Below are 19,580 nucleotides of genomic sequence, written 5' to 3' on the forward strand. Positions count from 1 at the left end.
TATTTCTTGTTATGATCATCATGTCTTCATATTATCACTTCTTTTAACCATGATAGTTGTTTAGTGTACATCTTTAGTGTGCTTTATAAATAAAGTTTATTATTATTATCTGACACATACCACAAAATAAATAAATAAAAATATTTGTATTCTTTTTGTAACAGTTTTTTTTTCTTTTCTTATGGCAACAATAACTTTGAAAAAGAAAGCACATAAAAACATTAACCAGTATCAAGGATTGCTTTTACTTTCACTGTCAGTACAAAAATCTATTTCAGAAGAGTGAATACAAACAAAGCAAAAAAATCATCATTTTGAATTCTGCCTTTGACATTGTGTCAGTGGAGGTCAGCACGTCGAAATTCAAGAACAACATGCTTGATAGGTGCTCAGCCAAAGTCTATGGGCTCAAAATGTGGTCATAAACATTTTGTACTTGTAAAAAAGATTTGTGTGTGCGTAAAAAAGATTTATGTGTGGACTTAGCCCAAAAAAACCCTGCAAGTTACAAGTACGAATTTTGACCCTATTTTTCTTCCTTTCATCTGATGTCATGTCAATCACAAATGTAACAATCCAATCAGAGAACATATGGGTTTGGCTGTCGGAGGGGCGCTTTTTTTGAACTGCAGGTCTTTGAAGGGAATAAATGCCCTTTTACATGCCAACCCAGCGTTTTCCTTCATCACCGCGAAGGAAAACAGTCTGTGGTCGTCCGAGTTTGGTGATTTTTGTGTCACAGGTCTACGTGTTTAATACAGGGACTTCCACAGCCTTTTCAACAGCGCTGCGGACCGCGGGGTGGGGGCGGGCAGTGTTTTGGAAATGACAGTCTTCATTACAAAGCTTTCTTCGTTATGAATTAGCATACATGTTTTTATTGAACATTTGAAGGACCAGCAAAAAAAACAGAAACTCTTGTAGAGGACATAAAGTCAGAGATAGAAAAGACAAGGAGCAGGTGCATCTAGTACAGGTAGAGCTGCTGCAAAACCCCACAGAGCCCAGCAGCCAGCGCAACAAATTCTGGATCCTTTGCTTTTAGTTAGCAGTTAGCATTAGCAGCACATCCTGCGTCCGATGTGAAAGGACTTTTATGCTGCGCACTGTGACTCACAGCAATGGTCCCGGGTCAGCCCTGACTTTGTGTTAAACTAATCCTAAAGTAATAATGGTGTTTCTAACCACTGATATAGCACAACTTTATCCTTTCAACAGCTGCTGAAAGTTAGGGGACCTAGCTGCTATCGGATATTTATATAGAGATCCTCCAGCTTCAAACTGTATCACCCTTCAAGGACCTGCAGTTCAAAAAAGCGCCCCTCCAACAGCCAAACCCATCTGTTCTCTGATTGGATTGTTACATTTGTGATTGACATGACATTGACCAATCAGATGAAAGGAAGAAAAATAGGGTCAAAATTCGTACTTGTAACTTGCAGGGTTTTTTTTGGGCTAAGTCCACACACAAATCTTTTTTACGCACACACAAATCTTTTTTACACATACAAATCTTTTTTACACATACAAATCTTTTTTACGCACACACAAATCTTTTTTACACATACAAATCTTTTTTACGCACACACAAATCTTTTTTAAACATACAAATCTTTTTTACAAGTACAAAATGTTTATGACCACATTTTGAGCCCATAAAAGTCTTGTTGATGGACACTGGAGTTGTACGACTAGCTTATTGTTAAGAGTTGAAAGCTTTGGCACTGCAGCACTGACCCTGCTGGTGAGAAAAGGCATGAAGAGAACAGCAGAGTGAGAAAGTAATATCTTTAGGATTGTACTTTTCTGTAGCTGCCATTTAAATCTGTTCCAAATAACTGTTGCTCGCTATTATTTCTGTTGACACCAGTATTTACTGAATACTTCTTTAGTTACTGTCCCTGAAATACTATCAGATCCTGTCATCTTTGTGTCAGTAGTCCATGCTGTGTAGCTGACTCTTCCTGTCAGGTTTCCCCTGCAGGCCTGCAGAAAGCAGTGGAAGGTTCAGGTCTGCCACGCGACGCTGGAGAGACGAACGCAACTGAATTGAGTTCCTCTTGGCTCCATTTATCCCTCCTGCTACTCTCTCTCCTCGTGCTGCAGACAGCTCTTTCCTCCTTCCCCTCTCCTGCCTGAGGTTCTTGAAGACCAGAGTATGTTGTCTTTGTGAGGGGAAAGCAGGAGGTTTAGACCCATTCACGAGGAGTCTTGGGGGCCCGGGTCGGGTCAGCCCTGCCCATGTCATCTTCCTTCCCCGCCCATCTTTAAGCGCCACGTTGTTGAGGAGTGGGAGGGGGGAAGAGGGCGATGTCTGTGACGCCTCAACAGAACCCAAGTGGCCTCTGTCTGAGGAGTGTGTGGTGCGCGTGTCAGTGTCCAGGAGCGTCCTGGGAGACGTGCCGTTCTTCTCGGATGAATAAAACGTCTGCAGCTTCTCCAGTCGCTCATTGATGCTCAGGTGATGAGAATCTTCCTGGCGTCGGGTGCCTTTGAAGCAGTCTGACCCGGGGTCTGCAGCACCATCTGACTGAGTAGTCCTGAGCAGGTGCGTATTTCGGACTGGTCTTGACGTGCTACTATCTCTGATTGGCTCCGCAGGTAAGGGAACTTGGCAAGGGGCGGAGTCACAGAGTTGAGATGTGGAGTTTTTAGGAGGAGAAAGGTGGACGAGTTCCCTGTCTCCAAAAACAGTTACTAGAATACAACGAGATAAAAGTATAGTATAGTTGACATTGTATTATACTGTCACTGCATGCAGCATTTGTATTTAATGCCCTCCTCACCTTCTGCAAACAGTGTCTCTCTGGCATCTAAGGTCTCCTCATCAGTAGCCCTCTCCTCTGCAGACAGAGGTGCAGGGGAAGGAGAGGGAAGATGAGGGGGTAAGGACGGAGAGGCAGAGTGAGGAAGCTGGGGTAGAGAAGGAGAAGGTGACCGATTCTCGTCACCCTCTCTGTGCAGGTTCTCAGTCCTCTTTCTGCTGCTCTTAAATTCACTTGCCTGTTGGTTCCTCAGAGGCTTGCTCAGCTGCTTCAAGCTTTTTTCATTGGTTGGTTCATTCTGAAGGTTGATCAGTGATTGGTTGTCAGGATGATGAAAGAGGAATATAAAACCAACAATACATGTATGATACTAAAACACATTGCCTGACACTAGTTTGTACCACAATGTTGCCTTAAAAACTAAAAGAAATTAAAGCCAATGCAAAAAGCATTGCATTATTTAGGACATGGCTACTTTGATTGACAGGTGGTTGCTGCCTCTATCTTTCTGCCCGGTTTCAACTCTGCAGTTTTTGATTTTTGATTTTTTTGATTGTACGCATGTGTTGTTTGTGCCTTTCTGGAGTTTTTAGTGCAATTATGCAACGGATATATAATTCGACTTGCTGTGTCCGTGTAGAGCCAATCGTTGAAGAAGTCTGTACAAAAGAGATGGTGAGAGAAAGGCTGCATTTTGTGTTTTAAGTAGCAATAATTAGCAGCTGTTTGTGTCTGTGTGGTTTACAGAAGCAGCTTGTTAAACAAGCTTGTTGGTGTTAGCAGATATGTTAGCATGTGATCCTCTAATGCTAATTCTAGACTTTAGTACGGGTCCACAAACCAGCTGGTAATGTCCGTGTTATATACAGTCTATGTGAATCAAATGAATGAGATGCATGGTCAGTTTTTCTGTGTGGGCTGTTTTTGACCTATATGTTCCTTTATTATGTACTGTAAGCACACATGAGTGGCCCGAATTCAGTTTATCACTTAAAATGGATCAAAACTTTATCTGAATGTTGATTGCAACCAATATGTCAGTGAGAGTAATAATAGTAGTAAGATGGGCGACCTCAGCATTACCTGTTGTGGAGTCTGGGATTCACTGTTATTCCTCTCTTTCCATGTATTCTTGCTGGGAAGACTCCAGTCGTTATTCTCTAGCTTCTGACAAATTAATCATTGTTGATGCCAAACCATGAATATATCACTTGTACTGATGGTGTTTCATATTTTCAGGCCTTTGTGTGTATATCTGTGTGTTATAAAGGGGAATACCTTGCTGGCTTTGGCTCCTCTCTGACTCCTGTTGAGCCGGCTGAGCAGCAGGTGATAGGAGGCCGTGAGGGCCGAGGGTCGGTTGGTTGTGACCACGTGTATGATTTCAGAGAGGGAATATCCCAGTGTCTCTGTCATGTATTCTAGCACGGTCGAGTTGAGATCCTCTGGAGACAACCTGGAAAACAAGAGAAAGCTTTGGAAAAGGCTCACAAATGAGAAGTAGAAGGAGGGAGAAGAAGTGGCTCTAACAGGCCTGTGTGGCAAAGAAAGACTTGGAGCTGAAGGATTTTTGGAGCAGGGCTGCAACGGCTCTTGCTCACAGACTGTGGCATCATTCCTGCGGATTTCGGAAAACGCATTATTTCCAGCAGGAGCCATACATGATTGCATTTCCATTCTGCGTAAAGTGATAAAAGCTTTTTAGTTGTGCTATAATACACAAAGCTGTTACACTGCAGACCACAAAAATGTTCATTTTGTTCTCAGACACGCAGTGATTTCCCTCTTGGTTCTTTTACCCACACTGTAATGTTTGCTGCAGAACTTTCCCTGAGGAGAGGCTTTGTGTCCTCCTTTTCTCTCATGGAACAGATGCACATTCTTATGTTACAATATAATAATGGTATAAATCATTTCAATTGTTACAAGAAGGGTGCCACTTTTTGCAAACACATTACCATTGTCTTTTGTGTATATTGATGAATTGGATGTGCACCATATGCGTTAAGGTGTGTTTGTACCTGTTTTTATGAGAGAGAGTGTGCAGAGCTTTTTTGGAATAGCCCTCATTTATCCATCTCTCCTCCATGGCAGCTCTAACACTGGGTCTCTTTGCTGGGTCGGGCTCCAGGAGAGACAACACAAATGACACAGCACCTGCAACGATGAATCTTTTTAAAACAGGCGATTTCTATATTTGGTTGAGTTTAAATTCTTATTGCTCATTTTCAGAAAGCCGAAGAAATTTACAAGCATTTTCTAACTTCCCATTAATGCATCAGACAGATGGATGGATGGATGGATGGATAGATAGATTTGTCCAGTATATCCACTCTCCTTACTCTGAAAATGTCCAGTAGATCAATCGTTCAAGATATGACAGCAGGTCTGCCACGTGATTCCATTCAACTCAAGGTTACATTTAGTGGATCAATGAACTGAACTAAATGAGCTGTTAAAGGAAGGTCATGGGTAGATTCTCATGAATGAGGTGATAACTGTTAAAATGTCCTTTTTTCTGCTTTGGTCAAGAGAAAAGAGCAGCATTAGACATAGAAATGAGAGGACCTGTGTAGCCAGTGTGCATCAGCTGGTCATTAATCACAGGCAGGATTGTGGTTACTGTTTGATAAACATCTCATCACAGATGAGCCCAGGGCCGAGAACCATCTTTTCCACTGCTGTTGCAACCTTATAAGTGATACATACTTAGAGTACTGACGACTTAATTTGCTCGCTCTTTGTGACTTGTGAAACTGTATCAGACAGCGAAGAGAGAGGCAGGGTTTCCCTTCAGGAGAACCAATTCAGCCTGTCAGCCTGTGACAGAGAGCTGTTCTGTGGCAGCCAAGCATGGATGATAGTTTGAGTCCAGATGGGGATTCCAGATACGTTTCACAGTGTAAAAGAGCAGATGGGTTCAAGCGGGATGGCTGCCACATTCGAAGACACATCAGCCAAGACTGCTCTGTTCACTTTACTGCTATCAGTTCGCTTTTGGTTCAGAGCCAGAGCGCCTGTCTCAGCCAGGGACAACTCAATTTGTTTGTAACAGATCAAAGGAAGACACACGATTGATGAATTTTAATCAGTGAACCTGTGGAATCGTCATTCCTCCAGACAACAAACACATAAACTGGCAAACTGGTACAGATGAAAGAAAAAAATATACTTAAGATGAAAGTAGAGAAGCCTAGAAAGAAAATCCTAGAAAGCAAAGATATATAATTTAAAAGATATCACAGAAACAAGCGAGACAAGCACGTAAGCTAAGAAACGGGCCAGTCTTCACAAAATCATGAAGTTCATGAATTACCATGGCTGAAGAGAAAAAGAATCGGTATCATGCATAATTTAAAAACTCTAGAAGCACACAGCCCCATTAGGAGGCAGAATAAAGTCTAAAAGTTAATGTGAATGTCTCAGATGCCCGCCCATGGCAGCGGTACAGCCACTAATCTGATCTTGTCACAGTTTCAGAGCTTCGGAGCTGTGCTGGTTTTCCCCACAGTAACAGGAGCTATGTTTGTTTGCGGTGACATGGCGCCATGACTGAGCGTAATGATGGGACTATGTGTAAGAGAGAGACCAAAATAAAGTAGAGAGAAACAGGACACTGAGGCTGCTGTGGACTTGGCAGAGGACAAGTGGTAGAGGTAAGCAGTTTGTAAAACGTTTCTTTCCTCCGATTTATTATGCTACGACATGTCTAAAGGCAAAAACACGACTTCCATAAAGGTTTAATAAGTATCATCATGTAGACTTGTTTTTATATTGGTTTCAGAATGAATAAACACTTTCAGCTACATCAGCTCATAATATAATCTGGCATTTTTTTGGTATGTCTAAGTCTACTCACTTATTCTCATTCGCTCAAGACTCAACTTCAGAGATACACTTAACCCAGTGGCTTTTTACTAGTATAAGCCCAATAATCATGGCAGAGGTTCACCAATCTGCAAAAAACTGTGTCTGCAAATTGGGAAACAGTTTCAAAACAATTTCACTAGAAACTGTGAAGATTTTGAATTCATCATCATTCGCAGTAAATGTCATCATCAAAAGATTCAGCAAATCTGGAGGAATCTCTGTGCGCAAGGGACAAGTCTGAAAATTAGTCCTGGATGGCTGTGATCTTTGGGCTTCTCAGGTGGCGCTGCATTAAAGATGGGCACAATTCTATCTTGGACATCAATGCATGGGCTCATCGACGCTTCCAGAAATCAAGTTTGTTAACACAGTTCACCATGTCATCCACAAATGCAGGTAAAATCTCTATCATGCAAAGATTTAGAATGGACAAAGACAAAGTGGAAACCTGTTGAAACTTGAAATTCTTTTTTGGAAATCACGGACAGCGCACACCTTAGCGCAATGAGTAAAGGAGTCATCTAGCTTGTTATCAGCACTCAGTTGAAATCCTGGATCTCTGATAATATGGACGTCAATCAATGCCTGTGGGATTGGGCGTGATCAGTGCTGACAGATATATACGCAGGTTTAAGAGCATCCAGATGACATTGTTTTCACGAAAAAACAAAACTTGCATATTTCAGCCAGACAACACTAAACTACATACTGCATCTATGCCAACAACATGGCTTCGTAGCAAGAGCCCGGGTGCTGAACTGACCTGTCTGCAATCCAGGTGAAAATATTTAGCACATTATGAAATCTAAAATATGGCAAAGAAGACCCAGGACTGCTCAGAGCCTGCAATCCTATTTCAGTCATGAATGAGGCAACTTTCTTCTCCTTAAAGTCCAACAGCAGCTCTCCTCAGTTCCCAGATATTTATGTAGTTAAAAGACGAGGGGGTGCTAACCAGCGGTAAACATAACCCCGTCCCATTTTTTTCTGTCCTATTGTGAATAAAGTTTTGGTTTATGAGATTTTCAAATGATTGCATTCTGTTTGGAATTGGAGTTAAATACGGTAATGATAGAAGCTTTGTTTCGGTCACTCTGATAGGTACCTTTGCTGATGTCACTGGGGATGCTGCTGATCTCCCCGTTGACCATCTTCTGGTGCAGCTGTTTGATGTTGAATGGCTCAACAGTGAAGGGCAGAGTTCCTGTCAGCATTGCAAACATGCTCACGCCTCTGTAGATACACACAACGGGAAAATGTGAGGAGGCGGTCGACACATTTACATGAAAAATACTGAGAAAATCATTACATAATCTGTTACAACACTATAGAAAAATGTGTTCAATGTCCAAGCAGAGAGTTTCTCTGATAGACACACTGAGACTTTCTCACTTACACAGACCACACATCCACTTTGGGTCCATACTTCCTGTGAGCGAGGAGCTCCGGGGCGGCGTAGGCTGGACTTCCGCACTGGGTGCTGAGGAGCTCCAGAGATAAAGAGTCAGTCTTGAGGGTGTTACTCAGGCCAAAGTCTGTGGGAGAAATCATCATCTTACAGCAAAGTTCTTTTCAGAAATTTTAGACAGCTAAAACAGTTTAGCGTAAATAATTGAAATCAGTATGTTAGTGACGAAACTACAACATACCCACAATCTTTATATTGTTGTGTTCATCCAGAAGGAAGTTTTCAATCTTTAAATCTCTGAAAATAGGGGAGAAGGAAAATAAGAGACAAATCGGTTAGGTCTCAAAGGAAGAATGTGGTTCATAGTAGCATTTTTATAAGGCTCTGTCGTTAATCCTACAGGAATTTCTAGTTATTTTTCTCCACACACTGCTGATGAGTGTTCTGGGGCAATTTACTTGACAGACATCATGGTGGTTGCTCAGAACTCCAACACTAAGCTTTTTCTGTGTATTTATAGATGACCAGATGAGATGGGATCAGACTGGACCCACAGCAGCAAAAGGAATAAACCAAACGCTAAATTTGGGTTTGGGTAGAGCTCAAGCTTTTGGAAAAAATCCTCAAAAAGAGAGTTTTTGTCAGAATAATCTCCTCTGGTGATTATGTTTTAGAAAAGAAGCTAATCGCCCAAACTTAAAAACCTGCACTCGATTTTCAAATCAATTCACGTCACCTTTTTCTGACTTATCTCTTATTCTTTACCAAAATACCATATCTCTGTTCACCTGAAAAAGTTGCTTCATTCCCCTGAAAGTACCCCAGCCTCACCACCAACCACACTGAATGCACTAAAACTACCAAGCTAAATGAAAATCTGCGGTCAGGAGCGAGAGAGCCCCTATAAACTACAGCCTGGGAATCCGCCATGCTCCTTTCATCTGCCTTCATCTAACCAAAAATCCAGAAAACCCTGCTCACACAACCCGAGACAAGTTCAAAGAGAGGCAGAGGAAGAAAGAGAGAAAAAAGAGCAAGAGAGAGCGAGAGCAGACATTGTCATAAAGGAGAAAATGTATGCGGTGAACCTATTGAACGTGGGTGGCAGGAGGTGCGTTTAAGTGCAAAATTTCCATTTATTTCCAGTTTAATCATCTCTGTGTGGCATTGTGGTGCAGTGTGTGTGTGTGCGCGTGAGCGAGCGCGTGCGTGTAGGTGAGCGCGTGGGTGTGTGTGACAGAAAGAGGTGCCATTGAAGGGTTGAGAGCGACGTCGTTGAGGGACTTCATTAGAGAGGAAGTCCATGATGTTGTGATGATGTGTGAATCATGGCGCCGGCGCAGGATGATGAGGTCATTGCCTGGTAATCACATTCCCACCTTCAGAGGAGCCAAGGTCTTAAACCAAAGCGCAGAGCTGTGCATAATGTGTGCGGCTGTTTTGCAAGTGTGTGTGTGAGAGACTATTGAGTCTCTAACACCTACACGTACTTAAATACCACTAAAATAAAACTCTCATCTCCCACACTGCGCTGTGCCCAGCACTTCCTCCTCTGTAGGCTGTTAATGTCCTGCAAACTTCTTTCTGTGTGTATATGCATGCTTTTTCAAGATGTGTGTATGAATCATAAAGCTTTGAACCATATGAACAACTTTTTGTTTTGATCCGTTTTTTAATTCTCTCTCTTTTTTTCCACCTTTTTAAAAATAAATATCTTTGACCAAACGGCTCAACAACAATATTTTCTTAGTAATTTTCGATTGGTAGGATTTTCTACTCGCCTATCAAACATGCTTTAGTAGATCACGTGTCAAAGGCCATCTGAGATTCAAATTTGGCACTAAATTCTAAATGTACTCAAAAGTGATCGGATCAGGTTTGGGGGTCACTGTGGCCTCACAGCTGGTTGCCCAAAAGCTTTCTTTTCTTTTCTTTCTATGATTCTGAGCTTTAGTTGGAGTCAAGCACAAAACCAGGTATGAGTTAAAATGTTAAAGTGGACTTACTACAGTAATTTCCGCCCCCTTTATTTTATTGGCGGGCTCTACTAGAGTAGCTTTGCATGATTCACAGTTTAAAATAATCTATATTTATTTTATAATGTGTCTTTATACAGCCCCATCAGTTCACTGTCCACCTGACACAGGCCATTTTATCTAGTTTAAAACCAACTTTCCTCTGACTGGCTCTCCCTCGTCAACAACTGTTTAACACCACTTGCAGGCAACTGTCATCCTTAAAGTGGCTTCGGTGTGACAAGACACTGATTAAACGGTCATAAGATAGCATCAGTCTGCTATCAGGTGACTGAGTGATTACATCCAATCTGTGATAAATCTGTGAACATTGCAAACCTGTTGCCATCTACACAGAAATTCAAATTCCAGCCAGAAACTCAGTAATCCGAAAGGGAAGTTCACAATTTCCTCCACAAGTAGATACACAGTTGCTGCAGGACTGTGATTTAAATGCTAAATGAGGTACATGTACAGCAACCTTGCTTTTATTGGGAGCAGAGCACAGAGTAGAATACAGCTGGCAACCAGATGATCTGAGTTCCCTAATGTAAAGAGCAGACAGGCAAGTTATTGGGAACATATTGGGAATTGTCTGCATTTATAAATTAGGCAACAGTTATTTGCAAACCTGTGCCAACCTATCTGAGAGTGACTACAGTCACTCCAAGTTAGACAATTCTTTAGAGACAGGTTGCCTCCCAGCAGGTGACCTGTGCAGTCGCTGTGCGATCAACACTGGTTGCAACCAGTTTGTTGTTGCAACTGCTTGTAACTGGTTGTAGAATGTGAAAACATTTTGTGCAATCATTTTCCTAATCACAGGGAGGTTCCTGTTCCATGTTTTGCATATATATTTATATAGCAGGTGACCTGGACCCACTGTGTTCACAGTCAGAGTGAGAGAAGGAGATTTTTCATTATTTTATCACCAGCTAAGCTATTGATTGTTCATCATCATCATTTTCATTAGTATCATCATCATTACATCATCGGTTGCATTTTAGTATAAAGAGATACCATTTGCAGCATGTTTAGAAGCTCTACATAACATCTGTTGTATTGCTTTGACATCAGTTTTACTTGGTGAGAGACTTAAAGCCGATTGTAGTAATATATGAGTGAACTGTGAACAATGCAATGGAGTAAATCCACCTATTTACTATGAAGACTAGATAAAGACATGGAGCAGAGTTAGAAGCCTTCTAAAACTGTAGATGAGATCTGCCTCGAAGGCATACATGCTCTTCCTGTGTGTGTGTGTGTGTGTGTGTGTGTGTGTGTGTAGTGACCTGTGCACAATGCCGTGTTTGTGCAGGTGTTCCACAGCAGAGAGGATCTGTCGGGTGTAGCGCCGCACCTCCCGCTCCTCCAGCCTCTTCCTCTCACAGATCCTGTCCATCAGGTCTCCTCCAGCACAGAGCTCCATAACCATGTAGTAACTGTTCTCAGTCTCCAGAGTCTGACGCACAGGATTATTCATATGTGGTTCACAGCAGATATAAAACAACCTTTCAATTACTGTCTGCAATCAACATCTACCACTGAGATAGAAATATGTCTCTGGATTCATGTATGTGTATTTCTGATGCTGTGCATGTTAATGGTTGATGGGTGAATATGTACTTTGTTGTTGTTGTTGTGATTTTTTATTTTCATGTCTTTACCTCCAGCAGAACTACAATATGAGGGTGTCGCACCATCTGATGAATGCGAGGCTCCCTCTTCATGTTCTTCTGTACATAGGAGTCCTGTCGTGCTTTTTTTTTGTCTATCACCTTAATGGCTACCTGAGAACAGACATGCACACATGCACATTCTTTTGTTTTGTTGTTTTTGCCAGAAATCAACAGAAATTTACACAAAGACACTTTGCTTTATATAGAAAATAGATTAAAATGTTCACAGGTGACTGATATTTATTATGACCAACATGTAACACTCTTAAGTTGAAATGACAGAGGCTTATTTTAAGGAAGTAGGGTGCGTACGTCTGTCACTTTTTGTGTCTGCATTTTCTCCACTCATCCAGAGGTTTGAGCCAACGGCCTATAGTCATGAACCCTTCAAAAGCTCAGGATACGAACTGCTCTGGACGCTCGAGTTTAGATTTTTGCCACTTAGTATGATGCCAGAGAGAGAATATCCTTAATATGGTGATCTCAGGAACTGGCTGTGAGCACTGCAGCTCCACCCACCTGCTGTTCAGTATAAGAAGCAGCCAAACAGAAAAGAATTGGCCTAAAGGGAGAATGAAGGGAAAGCTACACGTAGACTCAGTGTAAGATTAATAAGGATTATTGTAAACTGTGACTCATATAAAACTACTTTAATAGGGTGAAGCAACAACACTGAGTTGGAAATGAGAAAAAATATTAAAATATTTGGTAACAACAGCATTTGTGCTCGGTACAACAATTTTTCCTCAGAATAATGATCGTGGCAAACAAGGACATTTTTCATTTAAAATGGACTAAAACTGAATATAAAAGCCTCAATTAAAATGAAATAAAATAATACCCTCCTCCCCCAAAAATAAAAAAACACAACTAAGTGAAACAATATCCTGCACTCTTTCTTTTTATAAAAAAGAAAAACTTTTGAAAGTGAACTAAAAAGAAAATTTGAAAATGAAACAACCAAAATAGTCTGCAAAGACAAACAAAGTAAATGTTTTATTTATTAAAAAATGACGCATTTTGGCATCTTTGACACATAGCACCGTTGGTTTAAATAGCAGTTAAGATCAAAAGGGCTCATTTTATTACCAAATCTGTTTCTTACTGCATGCACGACTTTCTGTGTCATAAACATGTAACATTTTTGGCTTAGGTCAACAAAACATTTCCAGAGAAATCCAAAGGCCCCCTGCAGTGGATGCTTGCAGGTTTACAGCTTTCACCTTAACACAGTATCTACCTGCAGAGGGTAAACTGGGTTAAGAGGAACAACAACCCCCCAGATGAGTTTGGCCATCGCTAAGGCAACCAGGTCAGGTACATTGCCAGGGTCAGCGACTCGGTGACCGGTGAAAGTTACACTTATGGATACACACAAACACATTAATGAAACACATGCACAGTCTCGCCTGCACAGTGAGTGCAGATGGATTGCCATATCACCAAAAATAGATGTGGAAGACACAGAGTACTTACAAACATGCAAATTCATGTTTTTTGTTAATCTGAAAGAGCGCCGATTCTAACATCAGTCTGCACTTTTTAAAGGAACTAACGACAGACATATTGCACAGAAACAGATGCATTTCAGACCTCTTAAATCTGCTGAGCAAATGTTGTCTTGTAAAACCCCTCATAGTCATGAAATAAGCAGTTATGGATGAATCTGACTGAGTTCTGTGCACATAACAAGAATAATAACAGACTACTACGTTCTTTAAACCCAAGAGTGTATAATTATCAGTTACAAGGCACTAGTTGTAAGCATGTAATCATAATCTTGTATGTGTGTGATCTTTTTCTTTGCCAGTGTGCCACCCCACCAGTCAGTGACATGTCACTTCATGTCTGCTCTCTAATTGTCAAATTGGAGAGAAAGCACTGACCTTTTCCCCTGTGCTGATATGCAGCCCCTCCATCACTTTGGCAAATGAGCCCTTGTTGATCATTTTTCCCACCAGGTAGGATCCAACCCGTTTGGAGTGGGGGAAGCTTCGCAGCAGCTCTCTGGGGACCTTCAGGGAGGGCAGAGGCAGCCTCTGCCGGCCCAGCCCAGAGGCTTCCCACTGGGACACCCCGCGCTCCCCTACGCCCCCTCCCTCGGCAACCATGTCCAGAGCAGGCTTCACTGCAGCAGCTGGCATCCCGGACAAGGCCCAGGCCCCATGTGGCCTCCACTTGTGCTCACAATCGAATCCAAAAACAGGACAGTCCTTACAGAACGGACATGCTAACACACAAATGCACACAAACAGACACACAATGCTGGAGTTTAATCACAGCAGGCAAAACTGAAGTAAAACTCAAATCCTTAATCAGCAAGAGGCGTCTTCAAATGCAGATTTCTGTTATCCACTCTCGGGTGAGTTTATCCTTTTGTTCCAACTGTCTGATGTACGACTCCTCTTTTCTTCTTTCTTTCTTTTGCCTTTTAACAAGTGCAAATGCCTCAAAGTGTCATTCAGCTGTTCACCCGGCTCCTCTCTTGTTCTCTCACTCTGCCTGTCCCTGCCCGATAGTGGATGATTAACCGTTGTGTTCTTAGGTCAGCTCCAGTGATGAGGAAGACATTCTACACCTAAATTACCCCCCCGCCTGCACCAAGGTACACACGGATACTCGCAGTTACACAGTAACCGTTTAAAATGATCTTAGTTAGCGTTCTTGATCTGCTCTTTTTCTACTTCAGTCCATTTCAGTTTCACTTCAGACACAGAAAAATTTGTGTTAACTGTACAAAAAGGTCAGGGGATTGATTGTAAGTGTTTAAATTAGTAATAAGTGTTGGAAGCCTAAAGATTCATTATTAGCTGAAAATTCAGCTGATGATCCAGAATTTGTTTTAATTTGTTTCCACAAGTTCTTTCATGGATTGTAAAGATCTGGAGAAACTGTTCTGATGCTAAAAGTTAAACGAGAAGACACTCTTTGTGTGTTAACATGCTAAATACAAAGCTAGAGCCCGAATTTAGAAAGCCTTAGAAGTGCTACAAGGTAGATTAGCTAGAGCTATGCTAGCTTTCTCTCTTGGTCTCAGTCTTTAGGCTCTAGGCTCTGCTATGTTAATATCAAATAATATAAGACATGAAAAATCAGTCATCTTATTAAGGCGACTGCCCCTGCCTGAGATTGGTTCTGCTGGAGTTTTCTTCTGATTAAAAGGAAGTTTTTCCTTCCCACTGTCACCAAAGTGTTTGCTCATAGGGGGTCATATGATTGTTGGGGTTTTCTCTGTTTTCTCTGTATTGTTGTAGGGCTTTTAGCTTACAATATAAAGCACCTTGAGGCGACTGCTGTTGTGATTTGGTGCAATATAAATAAAAATGAATTGAATTGAATTGAATTAAAGCCAAGAATCAATCTAACCTAGTTCCCCAAAATATCCAGCAACATGTGTCAACATACTTGTCACATACAGTAGTTGATACATTAGTGAATTCAATTCAGTCCAATTTTATTTAAACAGCACCAAGTCACAACAACAGTCACCTGAAGGAGCTTTATATTGTAAGGTAGAACCTACAATATTACATACAGAGAAAAACCCAACAATCATATGACCCCCTATGAGCAAGCACTTTGGCAACAGTGGGAAGGAAAAACTCCCTTTTTAACAGGAAGAAACCTCCGGCAGAACCAGGCTCAGGGAGGGGCGGGGCCATCTGCTGCGACAGGTTGGGGTGAGAGAAGGAAGACAGGATAAAGACATGCTGTGGAAGAGAGACAGAGATTAATAACAAGTATGATTCAGTGCAGAGAGGTCTGTTAACACATAGTGAGTGAGAAAGGTGACTGAAAAAGAAATACTCAATGCATCATGGGAATCCCCCAATTCATTTTGGCTAATTAGAGAGAGCAAGTTAACAATGCGAAAACATCCCCTGTCAATCATAACTGTTAATATCAGTACTGACTTCTTACAGGAAATCTGTGCTAAAGCTACACTGCAGACATGCTGTATCTGCAAACCTCTCTGACACCCTGCGGCATAACCCGACGTGCATCCACCTGGAAATGTAACCACTCATCACTAAAAGCATAGCCAGCAACTGCTGTGATTGGCCTGTTTTTGAATTTATCAGTGAGAAATAACAATCATTGCCTCAATGTAAGGACTCACAGATACAGTTGGAGGGGTCTGCTGAAGTCGAATCAGAATGCATGTGAGGGAATGTAAAACGTGACAAAATGTGAGAAACGAGAGAAACAAAGTGAGCACAACAAAGAGTCGGGGGGGAATACCAGAGTTTTATTTGTTTCTATTGTGCACATAAAACACTGGGACACAACCACAGGGTAATTAACACATAACACACCACGCAAAAGTATGAATGCTGGTAACGTCATCAGCCACTTAGGTAGGTTACCTCGAGAAAGGATTCCCTACAAAAGTGTTATTTAGATGTTCGAGGTCTTTTGTTTGGCACAGAGAGGTGAGAGGTCAACAACAATTCCCCCCCCCGCCCCCTCTCCTCCAGTCTTTCGCCAAATGGCTTTCTTGAAATCTCTAAATCAAAGAAGATATTTACAGGCCAAATCCCACGAATTGAATCAAAGCCTGTGTAAGAAACCAAATCATAAACGAGAACAATGATTTCCAGTGAAAACAGCAGTTAGAAGGGCTTCAAGTCTTGTACTGACTCAGTGATACAATACTTGCTAAAGAAAAAGGTCATCATTAAAGTGTGTGTCTGCTTTTCTGCTACTGTGTGCATTAAGGCGCACGTCTGTTTGCACGTAGGGGTCAGATTGCACTGTATTGGCACTGGATTCTTCCTCACTCAGCTGATGAAAACAGGGATATAGCCTTAGATCGGCCATGTAACCCAATACACTTGCGCGCACACACACACACAACCTTACGCAACCTTTAATTGAGCGCCTGCAGTAACCAAGTGAAGCCTCTATGGTTACCTTGCCTTAAAAGTGGTTACACTGTATAATTTGATTTGGCATTTTGACCAAACGACATGACAGCCTGTCGTTAAACTCGCTGTGATCACAATCAGCACACCTCGTCTCCCATTAGGTTACCATGCCAACATTTTTTTTTAAAAGAGCCAACTGGGGGCGCATAGTTATTACACTTGAATGAAGGTTTTGTTTTTTTCTAGAATATTTTGAAAACAAGACAAAAATATGAAATCAAAGCCCATCAATGCATAAATATGTCTGTGCATACTTACACGCCAGGAGCACTACACTTCATAAACGGGTCTTTAGGCCCTGGCATGTGTGCGGGACGAGGTGTTAACACACCCTCCCTAACGCTGGGAAAGGGTGTCAAGCTGGATATGGCTCTGTGCTGGATGAACACAGGGAAAGAAAGAGAAGGGAAGAAAGTGTGGCAACAGGAGGAAGCTGCATACATCCCTGAGAAAGTGAAGGACGACGGACCAGAAATAAGTGAAAACCGACAACTAGACACAGAGACGGGATGAGTGAGAAGGAGAGAAACCAAGCTTCACAACTGCAAAACAAATGTGAATTAATAAGCCCTTGAGAGACTTTTTATATAACCTCAGCCCCTGCCATGCCTAAATGTTTTGCAGAGGCTTTTCTGTGCGTATAAATGTGTGTGTGTGTTAATGTGTGTGTTTCCATGGTTCAGAAAAGGTCATTCTCACTGCCAGCGAGTACAGTCTATTTGTGTGTGTGCATTTTATGAGATCGCACATATTTGCCAGTTTTCTAGAAGTACCGCGATGCGTGTATGTTTTTAAAATGATGCATCGACACACATGCATGCAGTGCATGTAAACTTCGTTTACATGCACTGCAGTATAATTAGGTGTATAACATAGTCCAGTGTGTGTGTGTGCAGCATTGGTGCACAGGAATGCTGGCTTGCCTGTAGGACTTGGCGAGCTTCTCGGCGGTCACATTAAATGAGAAGAGAAACCCCCTTCTGCTTCCTGCCTGTAATAAATGGATCCCCAGCAACCATTAAGGCATATTTTAACACCAAATAACTCCCCCAAACCACACTAGAACAGACACGACCCCCACCCTCTCACCATCTCCTCACTCCTCACTCTGTTTCCTATTCTTTCACTTCTACTACCGCTGCCACTTCTGTACAAAAAAAAGGCGCTTGTTGTAAAAATAAGCTCCTGCGTGATGAACTTCACAGTCACACAGTTTGAGTTTTCATGAAAGTCGCGACGGTGGCCGTTCTTGCACTGACTGCCTCTTGTTTAAATGTTTTAATTCGAGCCTAAACAAGAAGATGAAATCCACATATTATCTCTGAAAGTTCAAGTCTGTATTGCACAATACAAAAATTTGCATGCAAAAAACAGTGGACGTAACAAAAAAACAAAAAAAAATGGCGGAAAGCAACACATCTAAATTGTGAGAGAAGAATACAAGAAACGTGATGCTAATGCATTTATGTAATTACAGTGTATGTTGAAAGGACGACTGCAAAGTGTGTATATGATTAAAGTAAAAACAAATCACATGGATTCTGCAAATGATTGAACTAGAACTGTAGATTTGTGCAAAAAAACAAAACAAGTGCAGTTCAGAATATGCCACAGATTGCCCGTGAAAAAACAAACTCATGATTTATTATTTTAACACTACATAAATTAATCCACTTCAAGGTGTTTTACTGCATACGTCCAAACATGCAGTAAAATATAAAACACGACAGCTCTCGCGTGTAACTATAGACTTTGCGGCTTCTAGACTGTTTGTGATATTTAATGATTTAATGTTATGAGTCACAAGTTAACCCCCCTGAGATTTGTTGACTGGTCTTATGAAGCTGTAAGGACTGAAATATAGAATTTGGTCTCACATAGTTATCCGCTGTCCTATGCAGGAAGCTACAGATTGCTCCAGAGATTGCAAACTGAGTTTTTGCTTGTCATGTGACTCTCAGATTGCATATATAATAAAATAACATGACATTGCACAGTTAAAACATTCCAACAGGTCCTCTGTCTCACCTCTGTGAGTGTTGCCAGAGCTGCTGTCGATGTCTGCCCCCAAGTGGATGTAGGAAACTCGTGCAACAGCCCCACCTGCAAATCCATCCATGCAATTTCATTGCAGATAATAGAAGCAAGACTAGTGCTCCTCTTTTTCTCCAATCTGTCTGCTTTCTTTCTTTGTCTCTGTCTTTCGATAACAGACTTTTCCTCCTCCTGAGCCAAAAAATCCTGAGTCATTAGCTACATTTGTAGTGATGGAGTCTAAATGTGTTTAAGATTACTCTGAGAAAATGAACTGCTAGTGTCTGTTTCAATCTATACAAGCTTTCACACTCACCACCTGCATACCCACAGCTGACTGAACAGAGTTTCACATGATGACACTCATCATGTGAGGAAGAAGAGGAGGGTAGTCCTGCTTGTGAGGAGGAGTAAACATCACTTACTCATACTGTTTAATGGCACGCAATGATCAGATTGCAAGGGAGTGATGAAATGTCAAAACCAGGAGACTAAGAAGGTCTTATTCATACACTTTCAATCCACTGCTGTTAAAGAAACAGCATGTGACGATGTCACTGTCTAATCCTGAATTATCACTTCAGTTTGTCACTACGTAGGAGCGAGGAAACAGCCATCTGTTAATCCCAGATGATTTCATCAGTGGAAGCAGCCTCCTTGACGTGTCATCATCAGTCAGTGCAGCGAAGCAGGCTTAGCGTGTCATCAGCCAGCGCCTGCATGCTGCTGTGGGTTAAACCTCACATGTTTTGTGGTCTTTGCCTCTGTGACGACGATTAGAAATGGTTTTGCACGGTTTCTAAACAGACAACGACGAGCCGGACTCTAAGACTTTAAGCCGTGTGTCTCCCACATCATACGTATTGTGACAGCAGACCAGA

At 41.7% G+C, this 19,580-nt stretch overlaps 1 protein-coding gene across 1 annotated transcript; it reads right to left on the bottom strand.

The window, feature by feature from the left end:
- Positions 1-1,647: 1,647 nt before the first annotated feature.
- On the bottom strand, positions 1,648-14,221 carry LOC146371423 (hormonally up-regulated neu tumor-associated kinase). Its single transcript, XM_084954344.1, has 11 exons — positions 13,624-14,221; positions 11,726-11,848; positions 11,351-11,520; positions 8,285-8,340; positions 8,032-8,170; positions 7,741-7,868; positions 4,787-4,922; positions 4,044-4,221; positions 3,849-3,932; positions 2,787-3,063; positions 1,648-2,697 (listed from the first exon to the last, which is right to left on the bottom strand). Exons 1-11 carry the CDS (start codon positions 13,879-13,881, stop codon positions 1,934-1,936), a joined length of 2,313 nt encoding a protein of 770 aa, XP_084810470.1. The 5' UTR covers positions 13,882-14,221; the 3' UTR covers positions 1,648-1,933.
- Between the last annotated feature and the right edge of the window lie 5,359 nt (positions 14,222-19,580).

This window comes from Perissodus microlepis, chromosome 15 (genome assembly GCF_051167445.1).
Source record: "Perissodus microlepis isolate ML-2025 ecotype Zambia chromosome 15, ASM5116744v1, whole genome shotgun sequence".
Taxonomy (NCBI): domain Eukaryota; kingdom Metazoa; phylum Chordata; class Actinopteri; order Cichliformes; family Cichlidae; genus Perissodus; species Perissodus microlepis.

Bases quoted from the DNA above. Each gene is read 5' to 3' on its own strand.
- LOC146371423 (XM_084954344.1), bottom strand. From the start codon at position 13,881: ATGCCAGCTGCTGCAGTGAAGCCTGCTCTGGACATGGTTGCCGAGGGA. The intron at 3,933-4,043 runs GTATTCCCCTTT...TTAATTTGTCAG, and splicing joins GAGGAGCCAAAGCCAGCAAG to AAGCTAGAGAATAACGACTG. The intron at 2,698-2,786 runs GTGAGGAGGGCA...GTTGTATTCTAG, and splicing joins AGAGACACTGTTTGCAGAAG to TAACTGTTTTTGGAGACAGG.